This window comes from Heterocephalus glaber, unplaced genomic scaffold, assembly GCF_053883595.1.
Source record: "Heterocephalus glaber isolate CG9 unplaced genomic scaffold, H.glaber_assembly_v1.0 deba00000943, whole genome shotgun sequence".
NCBI lineage: Eukaryota > Metazoa > Chordata > Mammalia > Rodentia > Bathyergidae > Heterocephalus > Heterocephalus glaber.
The window spans coordinates 1,709,822-1,726,684 of NW_028258175.1; the positions used below are offsets into that span (position 1 = coordinate 1,709,822).

The window sequence follows — 16,863 nt, forward strand, 5'->3', positions numbered from 1 at the left end:
ACCAACAGACCGCGCGAGGGCCGCTAGGAGTTGTAGTCGGCGAATCGGGAGGCCTTCCTCCAGAGCTGCCCCTAGGCGGCGGCCAAGCACTCAAGCCAGGGAAAGGCAGATGAGCTGAGGTCAAGGCCTAGGGGCCAGGGTGGGCACCAAGACCTGCACAGGCAGTGCCTACCCGATGTCCCGCTGACGCTTAGAACAGAACAGATCTATATATAGGGGGCAGGAGTCTAGATGGAGTTCCCTTCTCCGGATTCTATGCGAGCCTGGGGCTGTCTGCACTCCATTGTTTTATTACGTACAAACGCTACAGAACAAGGGAACAGACACGCTCAGGGTAAGAGGGGTCGGGCGGGAGGAGAGTGCACAGGGCAGACGGTGTACTAGGGCCGAAAAAGCAGCACACAGGCCATATCTTTGGGGCGGGGCGGGGGGGGGCAGGAGAGGTTTAAAAATGAGATCCAAGCCAGCCAGATCGCAGGGAGGTGCGGGGGTGTCGTCCTCCTTTTGATCGCCCCCCAAGGTCACAGTGCATGCAATAAAATATATGTACAGGTGCCGGATCCTTCCTCTGCAGGGGCCCCGAGGGGTTCAGAGCTCCCTTCAGTCGGAGGGAAGCCAGTGGCGCCCCCTGGCGGCCAGGCCAGGCTGGAGCCACAAGCGTCAGGCGCAGGAGTCAGTCCCAGCCGTTGTCTTTAATCATGTGGTTGAGTTCAATGATGTACTTCCCCTCTTTGTACTTCTGGCTGCTCTCAAAAGCCTGCTCCTGAAAGAAGGGAGGGTCTGTCATCCCTGGGCATTTACCTCAAAGGCCTAATGCTTGGGGAGAGAATATGACTGGCCTCATTTTACATATGAGGTAATGGTGGCCCAGAGAAACCAAACTACCTGCCCACAGACACAGAGCTGGTAAATAGCAACGCTGTGCTTCTCACTAACAGGGAGTGGAAAGAACTGTGCATCACCTTATTTGTTTTGTTTTGTTTTAATGAGACAGGGCCTCACTTTGTAAGCCAGGCTGTACTCAAACTCATGTCGATCCTCCTGCCTCAGCCTCCTGAGTGCTGGGATCACAAGTGTGCGCCACCATGCCCAGTTCACCCGTGCTTTTTAAACATTAATGACAGATCCAACAGAGAGGATATGGAAATGCCTAAAAGATTTCAGCCCAGGGATCACACATCGGTGGCCTGAGGGCCATTTCAGCCTCCACATGGTTTTGTTTAGACAGCAGAGAGTTTAATAAAAATAACTTTAGGGGCTGGGGATGAGCTCAGTGGCACTGCGCCTGCCTTGAAAGTGCAAGGTCCTGAGTTCGATCTCCAGTACCAAAAAACCCCCCCCCAAATCTTTAGGGACTGAGGTTGATCATCTGCAGAGCACTTGCCTAGCATGCATGAGGCCCTGGGTTCAGGCCCAGCACCACAAAACAAAAATAAAAACAAAACATCCAAAATACTACACCATGGGCATGTAGGCTCACTCCTGTTTCCCTTGGCCTGCTCTCCCCACTCCGTAATCTATGCCACCACTTCTACAAATTCACAATATCTGCTTAGCTTTGCAGGCACTTGAGTTTTTATTTCTCTCTCCCTCTCTCTTTTTAATTTTTTTTGGTACTGGTGATCAAACTCAGGACCTTGAGCTTGCAAGCCAGGTGCAGTGCCACTGAGCTAAATCCCCAGCCCGGCACTTGGGTTTTTAACCTCATGAGCCACCTCTTTATTTCACAGTGGCTCAGAGAAGCCATACCACCTATCCAGAGACACAGCAAATCTGTGGCAGGGCCGGAGGTGAACTCAGGTCAGGGCTGGCTGTCTGCCTCTGGCATCCACCTCAAGCGGGGAGGCACTCCAAGCAAGACAGCCAATCCTGTCCCTTGCAGAGTCCCAAGAACATCTAAACTGATCCTTGCAACAATCTTGGGAGCCAAGTGGTGGTTTTATTCTCCAATGTCAGATTAAGACATTTGACTCAGAGTAATGAAATCAGATCCTGGACAGCAGCAGTAGCAAAAAGAGAAATAGAAGAGGAGGCCTGTGGGACCCCAGTCCCATGTTGCTGTGGGGACTTGGGGAACTTCTCTGATCCTCTGAATGACAAGCTGGTGGCCAATGGCTGCAGTCAAAAGCAAACCAGCCAACTAAGACTCTGGTCCCTATTCTATTACCAGTTGTGTGATCTCAGGCAAGTTGCCTAACAGCTTTTTTCTTCTGTAAAACAGATGGAATAGAGTCTACCTATAGGACTGCGGTAAGGATTGAATGAGAATGTATGCCAAGCACATAACTGTACAGCATGTAAGTATTCACTAAATGGTGACTCTGCATATATCTTCATCTCTAAAACAGGGATGCTAGTGCCATTGAGGGAAGGGATGGTTAAGAGAAAAATTCTAGAAGGCTTTGTGGGATCTGGGAGAGCCGAACACGGTCGGGGTGAAGACAGTGGGACTTGTCTGTGTGGGGCCTGTGTGGTCTGAAGGTCACTGGGTGACCAATGTGAGGAGGGGTAATGCAAGGTCAGGTCCCAGGTGAGACTGGGGTCAGAGAGGGCTGACTCACATATTTCCAGCCCAAAGTGGTCTTGCAGTTCTCGCAGTGGATGTCAGCGACAGCATGAAGGCCAGTCAGCAGCACTCGCTCCTCGGCTGGCCCGCAGCCCACGTTCACCCTACAGGGACATAGGGCAGTCCCAGGGAGGGTCCTGCCATCACAGACCCCCCTCAAGCTTGTGCCTGTCCTTAGCATCCAAGAGAGGGGTGAACATGGCTTCCAGCCTGAGCCAGGGAACTCTGGGAGTCTCAGCATGACGGCAGATCACAAGAGAGGGCCGGGAAAGAAAGGAGGGAGGCCAAATACTCACACAGAGTTGAAGAGGTAGGCACGGCCCTGACTGCCCTGGAAAGACTGAAAGGTAGGGGTGGAGAGGGCGGGGTGGTCAGGGCTACCGGTGTGGAGCTTCGAGGCAGCCCCTCTGGCCTCCCACTCCAGCTCAAGGGTGGGCTGGTTACCTTGGAGATGAGGTCGTCGTGGTTGGCCAGGTGAGCGCGGCAGTGGGCACAGCTGTACCTTCGGTGACAATCATCCAAGTAGGCCTGAAACGTCTTGGGCTTTGAAATCCGCACCATGGCGGGGGCCAGGGGCAGTGGCCCCACGCGGGGAGCAGCCCACGGGGAGCAGAGGGAGCCCAGTGCCTGCCGGGGAGGGAGTAGATGGGCCGTCAGGAGGACCCCGGCCACACACATGCAGGCACGCCCAGCACCGTGAGGACACTCTGTCACACTTGGCTGCTCTCTCCTTTCCCCAGAGCCAGCAGCCTCACTAGGGACCAGCTCAGTTCTGACTCAGAGATGAGGCCTCAGGTTGCATCAGCAGGGAAACTGAGGCTGAGAGGAGCTCAAGGTGAGTCACCCACCTGCTTCAGGCCTCACCCCTGCTGACCTGGCTTCTGGAGCTGGAGGAAGGGGCTTTACTGTGGGTGGGCAGTCAGTTCCCAGTTCAGGGGGAGCATGTGGGCTTAGGAACTGCTGTCCTTAGGGCTTCATCTGGACTGAGTGAGGCCACTTCCAGGTATACGGGGTTCACCTGGGGAGAGGGCCCTTCCCCGGAGGAGGCAAGAGGCCTCGCTGGAGGCGGAGGGGCGCCTGGGAGGGAGGTGCTCTTACCTGGGGCGCGGGGCCTCCCCTCCGCCCAGGGACTCTTACCTGCATCGCGGAGCCTTACCTGAGACCCCGGGGCTCACCTGGGGCGCGGGGGAAAGGGGAGGTCCTCGCTGGCGGGATGGGGGCTCGGGCCTCACCTCGCCTGGGCTCGCGGGGGCCCGGTCCGCGGGGTGGCCTGGTCCGGGAGTGGGGGGCGCTCCTGGTGGGCGCCGTCCCCCCTCCCCGGCCGGTTCGCAGCCGCCTCGACTTGTTTACACCGAGACCAGCTGCGCCGCGGCTGCGGCGGGAGGGGGAGGGGGAGGGGTCCGGCTCCCGTCCCGGCGGCCGCCGGGGCCAATCGGCGCGCGGCATGCAAATGAGGGGGCGCGTCACCCGGCGGCCCGCGTAGGGCCGGGCTGCCCATCCCCCGCCGCCCGCTGCGTCCGGCCCGGAAATGCGGCTGCCCAGCCTCCCCGTCCCTTCGGCCTGCTGCGGCGCTCGGGCGGACCCGCGGGTAGAGGAGGAGGACGGTGTCGGGATGCACACCCTCGGAGGGCACAGGCGTAGCGACCTGCCCTCACCCATCGCGCGCGCGCTGAGTCCCTGCAGCAGTCCCGCGAGGCAGTTTCTGCCGTTGTCTCCGTTTTAGCGGGGACTGAGGCCGGAGAGGTCGGGCCTCTCTCCCGAGATTATCTAGCTGGAAGTTGGAAGTCTCATTTCCCTACTCCGCGGTCTTTGCCATGGCACCAGGAACAGTTAGTTCACCTCTCAGCAGGAGGTAAAGGTGCCCGCTGGGTCAGGCTCCTGGGAACCACCCTCCGAGGAGCGTTTCTGCTGCTGAGCATCACCTCCTCCGGGAGCCTTCGCCGATCCCCCGACCCCCAGAACGGGCTTGGGATGGGGTGACGACGTCTGCTTCAACACGGGTCTGTCAGTGTCTTTTCCAGCTCACTAGGGAGGTCCTGGCACCTGGCGTGGCCTTGAGTAGGCGCTCAGTATATACTCGTGCCATAGGAAGTCCCTAAGGAAGGTTTCGGGGCTGGAGACTGGGTGGGAAGTAGGGCAGGCGGGGAGCTCACGCCCACCCTCGGGAGCCCGGGAGGCGGCCCAGGTCAAGACATGGGCAAGTCAAGCTCTTGCCACATGGCCTCTGGAAAATGGAGCAAGCATTTGTGGCTCTCGGGGTTGGGCCCCGGGACACCTGGGTTGGCTCTGCAAGGGACATTCCTGAGGACCAGAGGCCAAGCTGGCCCAGGGTGTGACTCGGTCTGGAACGTGGTGGAACAGGTGGGCCCAGGCTGGCCTCATCTGCCCAAGCTGCCGTCTTCGGCCCTCCAGATCCACCCTCACTCCGACACAACTCTGTGGCTGAAGAGACAATATTTATTCTTCAGGAAGGAACACAGAGGAGGCCTCAGACTTAGGAGGCCCGGCTCACTAGTCTGTGGGTATCCAGGTACTTCCTCAGGGCGGTGGGGTAATCCGTCATGACTCCAGTGGCCCCCAGGCTGAAGGCCTCTTCAAAATCTGACTCTCCATTAAGGCACCAGAATATCACCTGACCAGGGAGAGGAGCTAGTTAGTTTCCAAATCGCTTTACTTCGAAGTTCCCCTCACACCCACTTGCTGGGCGCTCTCTCTTTCTCCTCTGTGGAGACCTCCCAGCAGCAATACACTGGAACCTATTATTGACTTTTCAGGAATTTTGCAAACTGGTTATTTCACAGCCATTATTCAAAATTAACTTGAGCTGGGCGTGGTGGCCTAGGCCTGTACTTCCAGCATTCAGGGAGGCTGAGGCAAGAGGGCCACAGCTGAAACTCAGCCTGGGCAGCTCAGTGACTAAGACCTTGTCTCAAAACAAAACACAGGGGTAGGGATGTAGCTCAGTGCAAAGGCCCTGGCTCAGCCCTCCCTCCATACTAATACATTTTTTTAAAAATAGCTTAGAGAAACTATATTAAAAAGGGAAATACTCAAAACTTACACTTCCTGATTATTTTACTACCTTTTATTATTTTCTACGTTCTCCAGGTTATTTGTGTCTGCTGACTCTCTAGGTGGGACTACTGTATAATGATGTGCTACCGCACATCTCTTTCCAATTCTGCGTCTAGTGACTTCACACTGGCAGCCTGAAACTGACCGGGGTGGGAGTAGAAAAGCCAGGGAAAGTAATGCTCAAATGAGGGCTTTGACTTTTCCTCCCAGCAGTGGGCTGTCGACCATTTCCCAGCACCACGTGGGCAACGTGTGCCCAGCCTGCCGGCTCTTCACGGTTCTGGGCCTGCCCTGCCTTCCTCTTCTCAGGCACAAAGGCAGGTGGAAATGCAAATCCCTGTGCCTCTCTTGTTCGCAGTGTGGCAACTGAGTGTGATGGCCCAACCTCACAAGGCACAAAGATCCAGCGGGTGATCAGGGACAGCTTGTCATCCCAGTGGCCCCCTCACCCCAACATCTGGTCAGCGGGCAAGTCCTGGTCTCTCCCTTCCCCCATCCCCACTGCCGACGCCTAATGACACCCAGCACTCACACTGATCCCACCTCTTCCGCACTCAGCACACCTCGCTGGGATCAGCTCTCCCCTTCCAGCCCTCCAGGCTTCCCTCCTCCGTGGGCTGATGTCCACATTCTCTTCTGAGGTCAGTGGGCCTGCCTGCCTCGGCCTCGGCTGCTTACTCCAGGCTGCAGCCTGGAAACTCGGCCAGTGCCTCTCACCGGCAGAGCCCCTTCTTGCTGCTCCCACCTCACTTCTCCCAGACCCCACAGCCACGTGAGCAAGCCATGGGCCACTTCATTTCCTTCGTCTGCCCTTGGTGGTGAGGACACCGTAGTGCTTGAACTTCCTCTACATTTGCTAATTAAATGACCTGATCATAGCCTGCTCAGGACAGGAGGGTGGGTCACCGTGCCTGGGCTCCCCCAGGGGCTGAGCCAGTGGGCTCAACATTTACCAAGCCCTCACTAAGCACCAGCTGCAATCCAGAGCAGTATGTGAACCCGGGGGAGAAATTGAGACTGGGAAGCTGAGGTGACCTGGCCAGGGAACCACGAGCCTGCAGTACAGTGACTGCGCCCTGCTGCCAGGCCCCGACGGGGGCTTCCTTCTTGCCAGGGTGGTGGTCAGGCCTCACCTGCACGCCTCGCTCCTCTAAGTGTTGGATCAGACTTTTCCTCATGATGGCCCTGGGACGCAGGGGAGGAGGAGGTAACAGTGAGAATGAGCCAGGACAAAGAAGGGCAGCGGCAGGTCCCTGTGGGGCAGCCCACTGGCCTTCTCCCCGCCTCACCATTTTGTAACCATGGCCGCCAGCCAGTTCAGTCCAGAGCAGGAAAGTGGGAAGTAGGTCCTGTGTCGAGAAGGCAGGGGTTAGGGTGGTAGTGGCCTGACCAAGGGAGTAACTTGCCCATCATTCAGTGGCACCTACTCTGACACCCTGGAACCCATGGTGAGGATGGACCCTCTCTCCATCTTACTGACAAGGAAACTGAGTCTAAGGGAGCCAAGGGGACTTGCTGGGGGTACAGGGCAGATTGGTGCGGGGGGTGGGGCCGAGCTTGATTCTGAAGCTGAGCAACCCATCTCGAGGTCATTGGGGTGGCCTGGCCAGCTGCTTAAGCCCAGACAGCACTTAATGTGCTGTTTGCTTGTCCCTAATTACTCCGCTCCAGGGGGCGCTTCAGAGGCACCTCACAGTGTTCCAGGGCAGGTGCTGGAGTCAGAGCTAGGGCAAACCTGGGCTCTGTACTTCAGCTGTGTGACTTTGGACAAATGACAGAACCTCTCTGTGGCTCTGATTCTCCATGGATACAACGGGGATCAGGATTCCTGTATCTCCTGGGGACACTGACACTGAAAATTAAAGGTCAAACACTTCAAAAGATGTGAAAACATTGTAAATCCTATATAAACTGTCACATATACACTTGAGGCAGGATCACCAGCTGGGGTCTCATCTGGGCAACTTAGTGAGACCCTGTCTCGAAATAAAAATAAATAAAAAGGGCTGAGGATATAGGTCAGTGGTAGCCCCTGGGTTCAATCCCCAGTACTGAGGGAAAGGCACATACACAAAGCTTTGTAGCAAGGGATTGTGGGGCTGGCTGAGACTGTCCCTTGGGATTGTGCTGGCAAACCTTTTAGAGCTTTTAGTGATAACAAACAGCCTCTGATGGTGTGCCTGCCACAGGTTTAGCATCATTGCCTTGGGGACAAAGAAAGTAGCGGGGACTACCCCAGAGAAGTTGTCAGATAGCAACTGCAGCCAGGGCCCTGGGCTGAGGGCTGGCAAAGTATCCCAATCCCAGATACTCTGACCATCTGTTACTTTGTTTGTCCACGTATCCAGTCTAAGGGAGCTAGCTTTTCCCTGTGAAGATCAGGGAGTCAGCTGTAATGACTGAGCCAGACTGTACACTTGGGAAGGGAGGGCCTGACCTACTCACATGGGTCATATTTACTAATGTAACTGCAGCTGGACCAGAGAAGGACTTCCGTCAATATTTTCAAAGAATGTGGATGAATGAATGAGTCCTTTCTCCGAAAACTACACATCAATACACACTTGCACATAATTTCAGGGTTTAGCTGGCACGGTGGTGCACACCTGTAGTCCCAGCACTCAGGAGGCTGAGGCAGGAGTTTGAGGCCAGCCTGGGCTACACAGTGAGTTCAATAATTATTATTTCAGGGAGTCACAGCCCTGTTAGGGTTCATGAATGCTGGATGGAAGCACTGTCTTCAAAGGACCTTGGAGTTCTCTCTGACGTGTCCCCAAGCTGTCCTCCTGCAAAGTAGACCTGAGCAATGTGGCTTGTGTGGGGCTGTGTCTCTGAGACGCGACCGCACCACTGGTACCTGTTGATGATGGTGGGCAGGAAGCACAAGAAAAACTTCTCGGGGATGGGGACGAAGGGCAGCAGCCCCAGGTAATAGAGCAGCAGCACCCAGAATGATCGGCATATCGTGAAGGACAGTGGCATCTCCGGGTTCTGGGGAGACAAAGGGAGAAGTGAGGAGGGGGTCGTCTCCTGAGGGGCGGCACTGGCTGCAAGAAGCATGGCAGAATCTCAGGAGACCCATGCCGACAGGCCGAAGTCACGCCTCCTCACCACCAGCACCGCGCCTGGAGCTCATCCAGCTCCGGGCCCAGGGGGATGGACTCACGGCTGCCTGGCACTTCTTCATGACCGAGCTCTTCTCCGAGGCCCAGATGGTGATCCTGCTGCGACCAAACTGCCTCACCAGGCCTGCTATCTGAGAGGCGACAGGGAGGCTAGGAGTCGGGCCTCCAGGCTGCCTGCAGTGCCCGCCCCGCCTGCAGCACCCGCCACCTTGTGAATGAGCTCCTCGTTGTCTGCCTTCACCTCCACGCTCATGGGCATCTGGGGGAACCTCTGGAACAGGTCCTCCAGGCGAAGCATGTGCCGGTCTGAGCCGTGGGCAAAGTGGCCTGGGAGCAGGGCCCAGGGAGGTGAGGGTCAGAGGGTGGGTGGGGTGGGAGCCGAAGGGTGCCCCAGCTTGGCACAGGCTTGCAGTGCCTCTCTTACCTGGTGAGAAGTAAACCTCCAGCTCCTCCTTGTACAAGGGCAGCTCCTGGGAGTGAAGTGGAGTGTGTCAGCAGCAGGCACTCGGGAAGGCATGGCAGCTCTGGGCAGCAGGGGCATGGAGGGAAGGCCCACCTCGAAGGCCAGGCTGCTCACGTCCCTGTTCAGGCCTGACTGGCGGGACAGGTTCTCATCATGGGACACCACCACCACGCCGTCCCGGGTCAGCTGGCAGTCAAGTTCCAGGAGCTCAGCTCCCTGAGCCATGGAGCTATGGGAACAAAGGTCAGCTGGGGCTGGGGACAGGGACGGGCCAGACGAGGTGAGGGGCACTACAGGACAGTCATGGTGGGAGGTGCAGGCTTACCTGCACACCTCTGGGCGCTCTAGACACCCAGGTTGGGAAGAGAATGGCACCCCTGGGTGTCTGCGTGCACAACTGGCACAACCTTACATGGCAATGTGGCAGGGCGGGCACACTCACTTCTCTACGGCCTCCATGGTGTTCTCCAGCCGCTCTCCAGACCCTGTGTGGGGCAGTGGGCAGGTCGCTTATCCCCCACCCTCCCTCCCACTGGCCTCCCTGGGCCTCGGCCCTCACCTTCCGGTAACCCAGGTCCAGCGGCCTCTCCTTCCCACTCCTGCCCTGCCTGCCCTGCCTGCCTGGCTCTCCTCTACCCAGCCTTTGCCTTGTGTCTAGCATTCCGCCTGGGCGCTGCCCTCAGTGCTGCCCACTGTGGCCTCCCTCCACCCTGAATGGCTGCCACTGTCCCTTCTTCTCTGCCCAGCTTACCTCCCCGGTGGGCTACCAGGCGGGGACAGAAGGCTGGAGTACAGGGTGCATGCAGCAGGCGGGGCCGGCGCAGGAAGAAGATGGAGAGCGCTATGTAGCTGCCCAGGGCAGGCAGGGCATAGTAGAGCAGGGGACTCATGGCTGAACGCCCTCCCTATCCAGGCTCCTGTGCGCCAGCGCAGTGTCCGAAGACTGCGCAGCCTTGCTGCTGGCGATGGCCCGGCCCAGCCGGTGTAGGCTGGCTCCACCACGGCTGTGCCACACCCCTGGGACTTGCTGAGCCTGCTGCTGTGCTGCTGGCCTATGGCCAGGCTGCAGACTTGGCTGGGGCAGAGGCAGGAATCGAGGCAGGCAGCCCTGACCCTCCTGTTCCCCGAACTTTTAGAGACCCAGCGCCCCGTGGCCACACGGTGGGGGATGAAATGCCCTCCCCACTGGATCTTCCCCCTTCCCATGGGGGCTGCGGCCAGGGCACACAGCACACCACCCCATGCTATTCCCATGGAATCTGGGGGTATGCAGGTCACCCCTGAGTCACCCCTGAATCACCCCACACAGCCAAACAAGAAGTCATTAGAGGAGAGGACACAGTGCCTGAGAGGAAAACTGACCCCGCTCCTTCCAGGAGCTGGAGCCCCTAACCCCATCCTCAGCACTGCCCACCTAGGGCAGAAGGTCACTGGGCCAGGTGAGGCCCCAGCTGGGAGCAGCTGGCTACAGAGGCCCCGCCTCAAGCAGCACTCCAGGGTCGCATCGCACGCACACACAGAGCCAGAGGCATCCGAATACACGTCTCTATATTTATATATTAGATACAGGCATGGGAAGGGGGCAAGGGCACTGTGCTCACCTCGGGCCCCACTGCACCTCCGCTCACCCACACACAGAAGCAGCGAGGGTGTTAAATGTGGCGGCTGGGGGACTTCGGCCAGGACCGGCTCCTCAGGGAGACTAGCCCTTGAGACTTAGGAATGTTCCTTCCAGGAAAGTGGGGTGGGGTTTCAATGGGGTGAGAGGGGCAGGGCTTGCCCAGAGTCCCTACTCAGACTCTGAGCGCCCGGGGTAGGTCCTGTGGCAGCCAGAGCCCTTCCATTCCAGAAAGGTCTGCCAGAGATGGGCCAGCTGGGGAGATGAAGGCAGAGCAGCAGAGAGATTTGCTGTGGGCCACCTGAGCCCCTCAGGCCTCAGGCCGGGTAGGGAGGAGGGAGCCTGGCCTGCCCGGCAAAGGAGTCCCCCGCAAAGTGGGAGAAAGAGCCAGGCCCACCCTCAGCCCTGGCCAGGTCTGCACACAGCATCCACTTCCTAACAGTCCAGCAGGGGAGGCAGACAGGAGCCAGGCCTAAAGGAAGAAATAGGCAGGAAGGAACTGTTAGTGCCCCGAAAAGAGTACCACAGTGCTCAGTTCACCCTGTCTCCTCGTCTGCAAACGGGCTAACAGGTACCACTGTGGGGGTTAAGCTGGTCACTATGTGGGGACCTGCAACACTGCCTAGGACTCTGTCAGTGCCTGCCCTCCTTACAGAATGGTCTCTGGAAACTGAGACACAGGGAGGTGTGGGGCCCTGCACAGCACCATGAAGCCTGAGTGGCAGAGCTTGGATCTTGTACCCAGGTATGTCTGCCTTGTGTATCAGACCACAGCTGGCCAAAGACAGGAAGAGGTGGGGGAGGAAGGAGTGCAGCACGGCTGGAGGCAGCCCTGGGAGTGCAGGTACGTCGGCAGCTGGCCTGGGCAATGGGTGGGAGCCTGGCACCTGGGTGAGTGGGTGCTGCAGGGCTCCTTCCAAGACAGTAAGGGGCTCCCCTGGCTGTGCCCACACGGGACAGCCAGAGCCCGCTGCGTCCCTCAGAGCGGGGAGAGAGGCCCACACTGACCTCTGGGGTCTGCAGTGATGGCTGGTGGGGGGTGCCAGGAGCTGGCGAGTGAGAGGCAGGGGTTGGAGGATGGGCAGGGGCGTGAGGGGCTATGAGGGCCACGGCTTTGCTGTTATCACACACTGATCATGGGTGCGAGACAAACCTGTGACTGCACTAAGGCTGCAGTATGCTGGACACCCTGTTACCAGGGCTACTCACCAGGCCCCAGGAAGCAGGGACGTCTGTCCTGGTTAGGGGACGTCTTGCGCCCCTGGCTGAAAGCGGGCTGTCTCTTGGAAGATAAGCTCCTTCAGCCGCTCCTTGGGCAGATCATCCAGCTCCATGTCGAAAGTGAAGGGCTCCTCAGCCACTGGCTGGAGTGGCAAAGACAGTGAGGCCTGGCCAGGTGTCGGGGGTGCCCATTCCCCCACCTGCCCTGCTGCTGATGGCTGGCCCACCTCATCTGTGGGGTCATAGTACTGCTCCAGGTAGGGGTGAGCCAGGGCCTCCTCCACTGTGATCCGCTTATTGGGGTTGAAGGTTAACATCCTGTCCAGGAGGTCAAGAGCTAAGGAAGGGTAGGAGGCAGGATCAAAGGAAGGCGGGAGCTCCAGCAGCATTATTCCGTCCTGTGCCCAGGGCCTGCCTAGAAGGCAGCAGGGCACCACACAGCCTCTGCACACCCAGGGTGCAGCCACCCCCGCCCCAAGTCTCTCTCACCTTTGGAGTCTGACTTGGGAAAAAGCTTGGCCCAGGCCACCTTGGTCTTAGAGGGCAGAGACTGTAGGTAGTTCCGGGCCTTCGTGTTAATGATACAATTCAGGTCCTCCTGGGATGGGGAGCCCAGGATACCTGTGGGTTAGATGAGTGACTTGGTGAGAAGTCACCTTGGCCTGAGAACAGAACAGGGGAAGAGGCAAGAAAAGCAGAGCCAGCCCAGCCACTGCCCCGACTCCCCCCTTACCTCCCAGATAAGAGTATAGTAAAGAGGAACAGGCCAGAACTCAGGCAGCCCTAGGTTCAAATCCTGGCTCTAGCACTTCATTAGGTATGGGACTTAGCTTTGCTTTCCCATCTATCAAACTGGGATACACACCTCACCGAAATAATATGAGGTGCTGCAGGGGCTCCGCACATGGTGCCACCTTAGCTTGACCCTAGAGGAATCTCACTTCCCACAGATTTGTCCCTTTCCCCTTCAGACAGCCAGGCCTCCTCACCCAGAATGTGGTTGAGCTGGTCCAGGTAGTGCTTGCCGGGGAAGATGGGTCGGTTGGAGAGCATCTCAGCCAGAATGCAGCCCACAGACCAGATGTCAATGGATTTGGTATAGCCCTGGGGAAGAGGGAGACGGTGGACTCTTGGACTGGCCTCAGCACCAGGCAGAACACAGAGCACAGAAGTCTGGAAGAACCAACGTTCTGCCTTCCTTCAGAGCCCAAGGACCAGAAGCAGAGGTCCTGTGTCAGAGGCCAACGCCTGGGCAGAGGGCTCCATCTCCTGAGGGTAGCAAGTTCTCCTACCTTGGAGTTAAGCATGATCTCCGGAGCCCGGTACCAGCGTGTGGCCACATATTCGGTCAGAAAGCCAGTGTGGTCATGCTCAGGATCAGCAATCCGGGCCAGGCCGAAATCACAGATCTGGAATGAAAGCCAGGCTGCTAAGCTTTCGCACAAGGCCTCCACAGCCTGTGGCCACACTGCCACACTGCTGCTAGGCTGCTCCCCTGGCTGCTGTGCTCCAAGGCTTCTGCTGGACACCTGGCAGCCCTAGGCCCAGGAGGGGCAGGGCAGCCACCCAGCCTTCTGACCTTAAGGTCGCAGGTGGTGTTGATGAGCAGGTTGGAGGGCTTTAGATCCCGGTGGAGTACATTGGCTGAGTGGATATACTTGAGGCCCCGAAGGATCTGGTAGAGGAAGTAGCAGATATGGTCATTGCTCAGCTGCTGGCTTTTGAGCAACTTGTACAGGTCTGTCTCCATCAGGTCCTGCACAATGTACCTGAGGAGGGCTCCAGAGACCCCCCCGGGTAGGGGGGACAGCAGGAGGCACTTGGTTAAGGAAAGGAAGGTCTGGCAACCAGGCTTGAGTTCCCTCCAGCAGGGGCCCTTGGCCCTTTGGACTCATGAGATGGGCAAGGCTTAGAGCTCAGCTGGTGACCCCAAGCAAGGCGGTTCCAGTCTGAGGCCTCGGTTTCCCTACCAAGGCTATGAGGATACTGATACACTTCGGGAAGCAAGAGAACTGCAGTGTTAAGAGCAGCAGCTTTGCTGGGGATTTAGCTCAGTGGTTCTGCCGCCTGCCTCGCAAGTGTAAGGTCCTGAGTTTGATCCCCGGTACCAAAAAAAAAAAAAAAGCAGCAGCTTTGAAGTTAACCTACTGATGTCCAAAGTCTCCACTCTACTACTCACTGGCTTTATGATCATAACCTGCTTGTGCCTCAGTTTCCTCATCTGGCAGGCAGGGGAAGTACATGTTTTTTAGAAGGTGGCAGTGAAGTTCAGATGAGATGACTTACGCAGAGCAGTCAGCCCAGTGCTTGGCATGCTGTGAGAGCTCAGCAAACATGAACTCCTATTCCTAATACAAAGGCCTCAGCCACCTGGCTGTTGGGGGTTAAGTGAGCTAATGTATGAATACCATCTGGCATGCAATAAATGTTTGCTTAAAAATAAATGCCTGCCTTATGGGAATGCTCTGTGCCAGAAAAGTGAGGAGATACTCCCAACAGCATGCTCCTACTCAAAGAAGAGTGCCTGGCCACACACCAGGAGGTGGAGGAGTAAATGTCCTTTTCACACTTGAAGATAAAACAAAGATTAAATAGAAATATGCCACATGGCTTGTCTCTGGAAGAGTAAGCAGGATCGTCTTTTACAGAGAACATCTGGATGAAGTTTGCTGTTTACACATGGGGGCCCAGAGATGTAGTTTAAGGACACACAGCAGGCTGAGGTGAATGTGGTGACTGTGTGTCCTCAGTCTGTGGTGGGGACTGAAGACACCACAGAACAAATCCTCACTTCTGGGTGGAGGCCTGGGACTGCCAGGGGTGAGTAATGAAGAGGTGGTGGGTGTCATACTCAGGCAGGAAGCAGAAAACGAGCTAGGCAGCAACGATATCAGGGAGGGAAACAAAGGCTGGGCTGCCCTTCCGGGCAAGGTGCAAGTCCACAGGTGAGGAGGGTGCGGATCTAAGCAGGAAGCTTGGAGAAAGGACAAGTCCTGCCTGGGGGAGGGGAGGAGGCAGCCACCGAGACACTGAGCTTAGACTTTCTAGGATTTGTCCCAACGGGAGCACAAGAACCATCAAAGCACTTGGTATGCACAGTACCTGACAGAGTAAGCCTACAAGAGAAGGCAGTTTTCTTCCTGCCTGCCTTCCTTCCCGTCTGGAGACCCAGCAAGGAAAGGGTCAGTAGTCTGTTAAGCAAGACCTGACTGTGGGCAGAGGCTGGATCCTGTCACAGAACTGCAGGTGTCAGAGGACAAAGCTCCCACTGAGACCGTCTTGCCTGGCCCCCCATTAGGGCACAGAGAGGAGGAGGACTTGTCCAAGACCACCCTGCCTGGCTACAACACCCAGGATCCATCTGTCCTCCCAGGCCTCTCACACACAGGGCCTCTCCTCTCCTGGAAAGTTTCTTTTGCTAGGTTTGTTTAGGAGGGCGGTAGGGAAGATGGAAACAGAAAGAAGGTCAACATTCCTGGGTCCACCTATGAGGCTGTGCCTGGCCAGCCAGCTGGCAAGGCGAAGGATACACATCTCTCATGGCTTCCAGGGTAGGCGCCCGAAGAATATCTCGGATGCCTATGACATTCTCGTGGCGGAAGCGCAGCAAGATCTGGATCTCCCGTAGTGTTCGCTGGCAGTAGGTCTGATGCTCGAAGGGGCTGATTTTCTTTATGGCCACTCGAGTCTTGAGCACGTGGTCATACGCTGAGCTGAGAGGGCCAGAGAGATGTTGCTGGCCTTACAAAGGGGGAATCCAGGCCTGGTGGCCCCACCCTGGGCTTGGCAGGGAGAAAAGGGAGCAGGGGAGGGCTCTGGCCAAGTCATAAACAATGCTGGTTCCTTCCTGCTGTGAAGGCCTGGGATCTCCAGGGAGAGCTGGAGGCCAGCCAGGCAGCCTTTTAGTGACTTTACAAGCAGAGGAAGAGGCTGTCCGCTCACTGACTTCCCTTCTCCTCGACCCCCTTTCACTCTAGTCGCCCTTGCCCTCCTCCCTTCTCCAAATCGGGTCCCTCAACCCAAGACAGGTCCAGGGGACAGGAAGGAGTAAACTCGCACAGAGGTGAGGTAATACAGCGAGAAGGGATAAGGAGGGTGGGTCTCAGGGTGAGCTACCTGGGCAACAGAGCTGTTGCTATAGGAACAAAGGCCCAGGGCACATGGGGAGACAGCGAAAACTCACAGACCCCAAAGATGCAGGGAGCCACTCTGAGCCCCTCAATCTTCCCGGGGCCCCGCCCTGCGCTCCACTCTCCTCTCCGACTCCCCGGCACAGCCCCATTGGGGATCCAAGGCATCCTACCCCGCCAAGGGCCCGTCCTTCCCCTTCCAGCAGCACTTAGCTTCGCCCAGTCTCTGGGCCCCGAGACGCACACAGCCCCCCGACGTCCACTCGGACGGCCTCGGTCCAGAGCGGCAGGATGGTTCAAAGCCTCTAAGGCCGCTCCCGGGACCGTCCGGGACTCGGAGCGCCGGGCTCTTCGGGGCGCTCCAGGCCGGCCTCACCGCACCGGCGCCCCCCGCGCCCCTCACCTGACCATGCCGTAGGCTCCCTCGCCGATGTACTGCAGCTGCGTGTAGCGCGGGCCCACGTCGAACGGCTGGCCCTTCACCACCTCCACTTCCCCCGGGACCCCCGGGCCCACCCCGCCGGCTCCCCGGGGCTCCCCGCCCCCGCCCCCCTGAGCAGCCGCCGCCATCTGCACGCCTCCCCGCCCTCCCCTCCCGGCGGCCCCGCCCGAGGCCCCGCCCCTTCCCGCCACCGGCCGCGCGCGCCAGGACCCGCCCCGCGGCA

At 57.9% G+C, this 16,863-nt stretch overlaps 3 protein-coding genes and 2 long non-coding RNA genes across 15 annotated transcripts in view; 2 read left to right on the forward strand and 3 right to left on the reverse strand.

The window, feature by feature from the left end:
• The first annotated feature begins 162 nt into the window (after positions 1-162).
• Positions 163-5,343, forward strand: LOC147828631 (uncharacterized). Its single transcript, XR_015450432.1, has 3 exons — positions 163-334; positions 2,222-2,297; positions 3,307-5,343. It is a non-coding gene; the product is annotated as an uncharacterized LOC147828631 (long non-coding RNA).
• On the reverse strand, positions 271-3,937 carry Ypel3 (yippee like 3). Of its 8 annotated transcripts, none has more exons than XM_087209020.1 (5): positions 3,799-3,937; positions 3,011-3,193; positions 2,863-2,906; positions 2,562-2,670; positions 271-763 (listed from the first exon to the last, which is right to left on the reverse strand). In XM_087209020.1, the coding sequence occupies exons 2-5, from the start codon at positions 3,125-3,127 to the stop codon at positions 674-676; spliced, it is 360 nt and encodes a 119-aa protein (XP_087065146.1). In that variant the 5' UTR covers positions 3,128-3,193; positions 3,799-3,937; the 3' UTR covers positions 271-673. The 8 variants fall into 8 exon arrangements, with proteins under 8 accessions (XP_087065146.1, XP_004856141.1, XP_087065149.1 ...); XM_004856084.3 differs by having other exon boundaries at positions 2,562-2,703; XM_087209023.1 differs by having other exon boundaries at positions 3,742-3,872.
• On the reverse strand, positions 5,004-10,255 carry Gdpd3 (glycerophosphodiester phosphodiesterase domain containing 3). 3 transcript variants are annotated; one of them, XM_004856078.4, is made up of 10 exons: positions 9,981-10,255; positions 9,672-9,714; positions 9,323-9,458; positions 9,191-9,236; positions 9,008-9,093; positions 8,808-8,897; positions 8,499-8,632; positions 6,931-6,990; positions 6,775-6,826; positions 5,004-5,198 (listed from the first exon to the last, which is right to left on the reverse strand). In XM_004856078.4, the coding sequence occupies exons 1-10, from the start codon at positions 10,117-10,119 to the stop codon at positions 5,061-5,063; spliced, it is 924 nt and encodes a 307-aa protein (XP_004856135.2). In that variant the 5' UTR covers positions 10,120-10,255; the 3' UTR covers positions 5,004-5,060. The 3 variants fall into 3 exon arrangements, with proteins under 3 accessions (XP_004856135.2, XP_004856136.1, XP_004856138.2); XM_004856079.4 differs by having other exon boundaries at positions 8,975-9,093; XM_004856081.4 differs by lacking the exon at positions 9,981-10,255 and having other exon boundaries at positions 8,975-9,093; positions 9,555-9,672.
• A 505-nt stretch (positions 10,256-10,760) lies between these two features.
• Positions 10,761-16,802, reverse strand: Mapk3 (mitogen-activated protein kinase 3). Of its 2 annotated transcripts, XM_004856274.3 has the most exons (9): positions 16,602-16,802; positions 15,599-15,781; positions 13,648-13,837; positions 13,361-13,477; positions 13,058-13,172; positions 12,558-12,689; positions 12,296-12,405; positions 12,057-12,211; positions 10,761-11,319 (listed from the first exon to the last, which is right to left on the reverse strand). In XM_004856274.3, exons 1-8 carry the CDS (start codon positions 16,766-16,768, stop codon positions 12,089-12,091), a joined length of 1,137 nt encoding a protein of 378 aa, XP_004856331.3. In that variant the 5' UTR covers positions 16,769-16,802; the 3' UTR covers positions 10,761-11,319; positions 12,057-12,088. The 2 variants fall into 2 exon arrangements, with proteins under 2 accessions (XP_004856331.3, XP_087065136.1); XM_087209010.1 differs by having other exon boundaries at positions 12,057-12,405; positions 16,602-16,785.
• Positions 15,781-16,863, forward strand: part of LOC147828632 (uncharacterized) — a 31,438-nt gene continuing 30,355 nt past the window's right edge. The window contains exon 1 of the long non-coding RNA XR_015450434.1: positions 15,781-16,131. This is a non-coding gene — a long non-coding RNA (uncharacterized LOC147828632). The remainder of the gene's footprint in view (positions 16,132-16,863) is intronic.